The sequence below is a fragment of the Danaus plexippus genome, chromosome Z (assembly GCF_018135715.1).
Source record: "Danaus plexippus chromosome Z, MEX_DaPlex, whole genome shotgun sequence".
In the NCBI taxonomy this organism is placed as follows: domain Eukaryota; kingdom Metazoa; phylum Arthropoda; class Insecta; order Lepidoptera; family Nymphalidae; genus Danaus; species Danaus plexippus.
The window spans coordinates 6,433,702-6,442,187 of record NC_083559.1 but is presented as its reverse complement, the minus strand read 5'-3'; the positions used below and the strand labels follow the sequence as shown (position 1 = coordinate 6,442,187).

The window sequence follows — 8,486 nt, the reverse complement described above, 5'->3', positions numbered from 1 at the left end:
AAAATGAAAGTGGTTCAGAAAATCAGCTCTTTTTTTTATATTGTGAAGGTGTCATCTACATATAATTTATATATCAAAGGTTTCATTGGAGTAGAGCAAAGGTCTTTCGTCTCGAAGTCCTCCGTGAATATATCAGCGACATCGGGAGAAACCGGTGAACCCATTGCAACTCCATCTCCTTGTATGTAGAATTCACTCTTCTACATAAGGTAGCTAGATGTTAGACAATGCTTTAGTAGTTCTGCTGTGCTCTGTCACTTTAAAATAATTAAAAACACGTAGTAAATCCTAAAATATTAATTTTATATTAATTAATATTCGCGAAAATCTTAGATCTCGTTATGATGTTTGGGTTGACAATAAAAAAATAACAACAAGGGTTTCTACGAAAAAGGGTCCTTGAAAAAATTTTGAGTCATATTCAACTTCTTTTGATATCTCTAACAGAAAATATGATCATAGCCATTACAAGTGCTCAAGTATGTTAATGATCAAGCTGTTGTGATGCCGTAGTAGTTTCCACTAAGCTACCATTTCTGACGTGAACAACTGTGAATGTGTCATTAACAAGCTCATATTTTTTTTTATTCTTAAGGGGGCAACTGAGCAGACGGCTTACCGCTGATGGAGGAAGTAACATCGCTCATGGACAACCGCAACATAGTTTTGCGGATGTGTCGCCACCCTTGATTGAGGAACAGGAAGAAAAGGAAGGATAGGAAGAAAAAAGGGTAAGGACAGGAAAGAGTGGGAAAAGGGAGAGGACAACCCGCTCTCTCACTCATCGGACGAAACGCAGTCAGTAAAGACTACTTCACGCCGATCTTCAGTGAAAGGGTGGTACTTGCCCGGTCGAGCCAGCCCATGTTAGAGCTGCAGTAACTTGATCACAGCTAGGCTCTACCACCTTAAAAAGTGCTATTTATAAACTGGTGACTACTCTTCCTCAGGACCTACAGAGTCAGCGGGGATACTCCCGTTTTATTCTTCCCAGCTCCGCTAATAGAGTGGGTTACCTGAGGAGGCTGATGTACTGTCCCTTTCTGCGAGCCGCAATTACCTGCTCGCAAATGGAGGTCACTGTGTCCACCTTGCACTTATTACACGTGGAGGCGATAGGTCACCGCCTTCCGCGAAAGCTTTATGAACTGGCGTGGTCACTAAGGATATTCCTGCAGGGTGTGGCTAACCGTCTCCATAACGTCATAGTGATGACAGGTGGAGGTCACCTCCCTTCTAACAATCTTGAGCAGGTACCCGACAAAGCATCCATTACCTGTGAGGACCTGAATAAGACGCAGCGCTAGTATTCGGTGTCGTCGGTTGATCCATCGATGGAGGTGGGGACGAATCGCCCCCTCTGTCATCAACCCACCATTGGCTCGATCCTCTATCCTATTACTACTATATCAATTTAAAAGTTTACAGTATCAACCTATAGCACAATATCACTCACTTACAATATGAATATATACTGAATAGGGAGAGATATTTTTATATAATATAAGGATTATGTGTTAGTATTTTAATATTTTCTTTGTTAATTTTAAGTCTTGAATATTTGTGTAAACAAATCGGTTCATGTGTTCATATATACGGTTTTTACTGTGTGAAAAATTGTAAGGATTTAAATAACAGCTACAAAAACAAAGCAACTAACGGGAATGATGTATTTTTAGATTCGAATTTAGAAATAGAAAAAGTTTTATTGAAGAAAACAGATAAAAATATTTTTGTTTCCTTGTATACTTTTAAATTCGTCGGATTTTTCATAGATTGACAGGCGTCAGTTAACTATTATAATAATTGTCTCGTCTCACATATAGTGCTTGGAAAAAAAACCTATGTTAATCAAACTACTAGCTCTTGATAAATGGGCCCGTTTTTTTAAGATTATAGTAAAAAATGGAGGAATCTTAAAATCCACCTCAAAGCTTTGGAAACATGATACCCTTAAAGTAAGTTTTTTTAAAACTATGTCCAAAGTAAGGTTTATTCTTTAGTAGTAATTTGTTTAAAGATGTTGTCCTAAAGACCTAAATCATTTAATGAAGTCAATGAGAAAATATTTCATAGTTATGTTTACATTATGGTGCTAATGTCTAATATAGTTCGAAATTAGGAATGTTTTGGCTTATTACACTTTCAAATTTAAGGTGTTTCTGTGATCTCCGTTAGAAAAAGATAAATACAATTATCTTTTCATACATAAACGAAAATAATACCCTGTTAACAAAATTGATACTAATTTAAAATTTGTGATAATATAATTTCTTATTTGCTAACAAAATAATGTTTATTATACTATAAAACATTATTTAAGTTCTTTTTCAAAAGTTATTTATAATATTTTGATAAATTTTTATAAAATACATTTACGTAAAATATTTGTGTAAATGTATAACTGTGTATGTACATATATACAAATAACTGTGTTGTAAATCAAATTGAGGTGTTCAGTCATAACCGTAAATAGTGTAAAACCCAGATAAAAACTAAAAAAATCTTAAAAACTCCTTAATATGGTTTAAAGTTATTCCTATGCAAGTGTTTTTATCACAATTGAACATTTTAATTATTATCAGAATTTAACTTTGTTAATATTTATTGTTGTAGGATGGGACTTATGTGGGAACGGATTCCTTAGGCAATAAATATTACGAAAATAATTACTACATGATAGCTCGAAGTCGTTGGGTCGAGTACAACCCTAACTTTAACTTCGAATATGATGCTAGCCAGGTAAACATAACAGGATGAAAGTGACCTGTGTATTTAGCATGACTTTTCATCGTCACACTACAAACGGACGGTTTGGCGTTTTTCACTCAATAACCTAATACTATAATGATTTATGAATGATATACTATTAACGCTTTGTATGTAGCGTGACGATGACAACTTAAACTAAGCTTGCTGATCAAAGTTTGATCCGCCAGTAGACACCGAGGTTTCGAAGTTTCTTATTAATAATATAACTTATTTATTTTCATTATGGTTTTTAACTCTCATATTTGTGGTGATTGTTGCAAAAAATCTTATTCTTACATCTAAAAAATATTGTAGTATATTTCTATAATTAAAAATGTAATATTTAAAATCATAAATTATTTTAAAAAACTATACCTACAAGTTACCTGCTGGTAAGTGAATAATTTACACGATTAAAAAAAGTAATTGCTTAAAGATGTTATTTTATAATACCACGTTATTGAACTTGGCAGGCTAAGGATAGACTAAAATAGACTAATTATTATTTCTCACATCTGTTGCTTTGTTTAGGTGTCAGCGGAATGGTATGGTTGGTTACACTACAAGACTGATAGACTACCCTCTCAGGATTGTGCGAAGCACTGCTTAATGACATGCGGCTATGTACAAAGTTGGCTACAACAGCACGAAGAGAATCTAACCGGAACTGATAAAGCCTTCTATCCTTATAGCACTGTTAGATCTCACATAAAAGTATGGAATGGTAAGTATTTAATTAAAAAGGTATAAACAGTTCCATATAGGACCATTGTTGGATGTTAAATTTTTTATTTCTATATAAATTGACATCTAAACTTAACTCTATCTTTAGACCTATATTTAAGCAGGAGTTAGTTACATACTTCCATTTTCATACTTCATGTGACCTGATGGTTTTCGTTAGAACTAAGGATTGCAATTTATTTTGAGTAAGACAGATGTGCCCCAAGTTACTCCATAAGTATCCATTTGGGATTGGACGTGTAACCAAATTTTTATAGTAGGTCCAAATTTTGTGATTAACTTAATTAAAATTAACCTTACTTATATTTTACGCTAAAGTGATCAATGATAACTTGATAACAAATATTTTGTATTCCTAAATATCATTTCAATTATTACTGGAAATTATAAATGTGGAATCAAACAGGCTTTCATGAAGCAACTTTTTGGTAGATCTATAACAGGTGATATCTCTATTGTTGACACCATTTTCATATTTGTTTTGTAAATTGCCTTTTTGCTCCCTTGCTTTCATCATTGACGAAAATCATATATTTCTTACACTAATGTATATGAAGGAAATTTACTTCTAACATTTTATTCACATTTATATAAAATTTTGACTTATAACACATTAGGGTGATATCCATCATGTCCGAAAATAGTTCATGCTATGTATTCTACGTATTTTTTATGTAATTAGAAAAGCGGCTGCGGATTGGACTTTAATGATGGACACGTATGAGAAGCAATACAAGATCCCAGAGTATATTTGTGCATCGGCCTCCAGACGGGACATATTTTTATATTCGCGAATTTTAAAGCGCGTTTACTAATAGAGTTCACGGTTCCTTGGGAAACCAACATCCCCAAAGACCATGCCATAAAGGTCAACAAGTATTATGAGCTCACTAACAAACTCACTAAGAATATGTTCGTTGTAAATTTGTACGCGGTAGAAGTAGGTGCGAGAGGTATAACAGCCAAATCTCTCTACAACCTGCTAAAAGACTTAGGCCTGCCAAGAACTAGCATCAGTTCATTCTTGGAACGTGCGTCGAAGGCAGCCCTAGCAGGTTCGTTTCATATTTTGTTAGGTAGAGAGAGGAGCTTGGACAGTGGAGGTGAGCGTTTCACGCGCGTTAGAAAGGGGCCCTTTAAAGCTACACCTGGGTCGCAAGTCCCAGGAATTGTTGAAGCTCCTCTCCCTGCAACGCGATGGACCCGGTACCCGCACGGTGAATCCATGGAATGCTGAGAGGTTTCGTCTCATATATATCATATATTTCATAATTCCAAGATCACAAAAATTTGATTTTATTAGAGTGAGTGACATCACTTAAAATTAGATTAACAAACAATTATAATTATTGTGAAATATAAATGAATGGTGTACTGTTGTAACAAAATCTTTATTTTTTCTAAAAATCTCATTTTATATAATTTTTAATAAGACATTTCTTTTTTATCTGACTACATTTATCTTACCATAGTTCATTACTAAGTAGGTATTGCATTTCATCTAAGTTCAAACTGTTAGTTTTGACATGCTACCAAATAATTAATTGTCTGAGTTACTGATCTATTTAAAATCTTTAATAAGTATAAACAGAAAAGCGGTTCATACATTATTATTAAAGTTTTCATACAGCATTTATACCTAACATTAATGTTTAACAAATATATAAAAGATTACATGGCATAAAAATTTCTTGACTTTGTTATATTTAAAAACTAAAAAATTACGTTTTTAATTCTCACCAAGTGCTCTGCATTCAAGTGTAATTTATTTAATATTATTTCGTATTAAAGGTGGGGGATTGTTCTTAAGAAATGCCAGTTTATACAAACATTTAACAGATTTGTATATTTGTAATTCTTATTTTGGCAATGTCTACTATACGACTATATATTAGCGGGTGAATAAGCTATTGGGGTCGCAATCCTCTTTATACACACACACGTTCACTGATATCCCCAGCAAATTGATTGGCTCTTAATAAGTGTACCAAATTTAAATTTGGTATTATATCTTGATTGATATGTGCAAAGCTGTATGGAGTACCTATTTGAAAATTTTAGCCTTTTTACCGTTCTATATTATATATAAAGATGTTCCTTTCACTATTTAACTATGTTTCATTCATCTTTTTCTTTAACATAAATGCAATTTTTTTGTAATTAGCGCAGTACACTTTCATTGCATGTTTAAGTATTGGTCTTTTTACTTTGTTTAGTTATAGTAAGAATTAAGAGTGTCCTTTAAATACTCAAGCTAAAGTGACTTATCATCAGAAAGAATTAACAGCTTTTCGCACTAGCTGGTCAATGTTATTAAAATATTGTTTATATTATCCTTTAATTCCTTATCTCATGTGACTCAAAAGAAGATTAATTATACATGTGATGTACTAGAAATAAATTTAAACATTTTAGAATAACCTGCGAGTGAAATATTTCAGTAATCTAATTATTTTAGTACACCTACATTTAATTTTAATTGTCTAAAATATAAAATGAAATAAAATATAGACTAATGTTCAAATAAAAACAATATAAATATTTTATGTATATTAGTTTCATAAAGTTTTATACAGAAATCAGAAAACATAACAGTTAAAAAAGGTAGACTAAAATTGTAAAAAGCTTATACGTGAAATAATCGAATGAACAATTCCAGTACTTGTTATCTAGATGGCCTGCGCCGGGAAATTGATTTTATTTACCAAAATATCCCAAAGCGTTGTGGGAAAACTGGTCTAAGTTCATAACAATTTTACAGCCACTCGTGTTGATGGTAAACACTTAGCGTAGTTTTTTTGCTTCAAGTAATTAAACGATTTTTGTTGAATATAAATATAACATACAAATGTATTGCTGTCACGGTTATTTAAATTACATATACCTTGTACTATTACATTATAGGACATTGGTATTAGTTGTGGTGACGTAATAAGATTCACCGTAACAATTAGAGCTTTGTTACTTTTTACTTTTGCCGCTAGATGGCGGTGAGAGTGAAACATACGTAACAGATTCAGATCAAAGAGAATTATCTCATGTATAAGGTATAAATATAAAATAGCATATTAAATCAAAGTTTTTCATTCTTAATTTAAACATTAATATTGTCGTAAAAGATGTAGTTGTAATGAAATGGAAAATATTGTATTCAATATGTTCTATTCATGTGGTCTAGTGACTAGTGATAATATTTAATGTAAACCTAAAGTGACGTTAACTATATTTCAATAGCGATAAACTTAAAAGTTAAGATAATTTTGGTAATATTAATTTCGGTAATGAAAGCCTTTCCAGAGACAAATCCAGTTCTATCTGTTTTTTGCTTGTGAAATTTTCGAGTCGCCAAAGATCGCATCTCACTATTCCGGGAACAAGCGCGCTCCAGTCCGGATGTTTGGAATTATACCGGCTTATAGTACAGGTGCAGAAATAATTAAGCGGCAAACATCGCACTTTTCACAATTGATACAGGTTACACAGACTATTGGTTTTGTTTTTTTTTTTATATTTTCTATAACAGACACGATTGTGCTATACTCAGTTATTTACAGAGATTCTTTATTATTAACAGCCTCTAAACTAAAACCTTATTGTATTGAAATATAGTAACTTCTTATAAGCTGTGTGAATTTGTTGTGCCCTTTATTATTTTCTTTAACTATATATACAATTTTAAAACTATAGCTATAATATACACTCACACACACACACACACACACTTATATATATATATTTATAAATTTGTTAAAAATTACTCCTATAACACCTTTTAAGCCAAAGACTTTCAATAGACAATCACATATTTAAATTTTGCTTATAGCTTTGAATTTATGTGTTTTTCACATATTATAATGATAGTTAGTTCAAAACATTTATTTACTAAAATAATACTTAAAACTATGCTGTAGGTACTTGCTAGATAAAAGAGAGAATGTTATTAAAGTTAAAAAAATACTACGAATATGTGATATTTCTTTGGTTTCATAAATGTATTATTTAATTTAATATTTACTATAAAAAAGTTAAATACTCTCATTAAATTAGTTTTCAAATAACTTTTAATAAAAACAAGATCCGCGTATAAGATTATTAAAAATATTAACTATGTGGTTATGTAAGGAATTGTAATTTTTACAATTTAAATTAAATGCCAATTTATACATTTATTGATAAACAGGTGGAATGACAGTCAAGCACAATGCAGTCACAATTTAAAAATAAACATCACTTTGCCGTTTAATAAAAAAATATAAATATTATATAATTGCAGCGATTTGAGTTACTAATAAATTAATTTACAATATTGCCTAAACTAAGCGCAAATTGTTTCCTTTTATTGAATACATTTTTAAATAAAATCTCAAGGTTCGTTTAGATGTTTACAGTTTTAAATTGTGTAGGTAAACAAAAAAATGTAACAGCGTTGTAGCTTATAGATTTTAATTTATTTATTAATTCTTCTTATAAATTTATTTTAATGGATTAAACGTGTTGTTTATATAAAAATAAGAAATGAAATGTATTTTAAAGCGGAAAGCGCTGGGTCCGCGTCAGTTTTTTTCGCCAACGATATCGTAGCGTGCATCTACCATTGTATGGACCAGTGGCGTTCCTCACTATTATTTATATAAATTAATAATTGATATTTTTATGGTAACTTTAAAAAGGATTCATTGTTGTGTTCCAGGTGCATGTCTGTGTGAATCTGTGCCTGATTGTCCGGATACTACGAATAAAAAATAGTTTTTTTTTTCCATACCGATATTCATATGTATAATAAAAAAATATTGATGCAATGTAAAATTTTGAGCTGTAATATTGTATGAAAAAAATTCAAGTCAATAAAATGTATTCGGTGACACTGTGTTTTAAGTCTAATAGTATAGATACAAAACATTCGAACATAAACATAACAATATATTTTCTTAGTTGCAAAATATAGTCTTAGATATCAGTCTGAAGTTTTTTCTTTATTCATATTTTGATAA

General features: G+C 31.1%; 1 protein-coding gene across 1 annotated transcript; it reads left to right on the top strand.

Annotated features, from left to right (window-relative positions):
- The first annotated feature begins 1,739 nt into the window (after positions 1-1,739).
- LOC116777689 (probable NADH dehydrogenase [ubiquinone] 1 alpha subcomplex subunit 12) lies at positions 1,740-8,357 on the top strand. Its single transcript, XM_061526367.1, has 4 exons — positions 1,740-1,958; positions 2,617-2,742; positions 3,283-3,475; positions 8,186-8,357. The coding sequence occupies exons 1-4, from the start codon at positions 1,845-1,847 to the stop codon at positions 8,239-8,241; spliced, it is 489 nt and encodes a 162-aa protein (XP_061382351.1). The 5' UTR covers positions 1,740-1,844; the 3' UTR covers positions 8,242-8,357.
- Positions 8,358-8,486: the final 129 nt, after the last annotated feature.

What these genes read in the sequence shown, in the direction of transcription:
- LOC116777689 (XM_061526367.1), top strand. Translation starts at nt 1,845, where the DNA reads ATGTTAATCAAACTACTAGCTCTTGATAAATGGGCCCGTTTTTTTAAG. An exon ending in GGAAACATGATACCCTTAAA is followed by an intron (nt 1,959 to 2,616) that starts GTAAGTTTTTTT and finishes TTATTGTTGTAG; the next exon opens with GATGGGACTTATGTGGGAAC. An exon ending in TCACATAAAAGTATGGAATG is followed by an intron (nt 3,476 to 8,185) that starts GTAAGTATTTAA and finishes GTTGTGTTCCAG; the next exon opens with GTGCATGTCTGTGTGAATCT.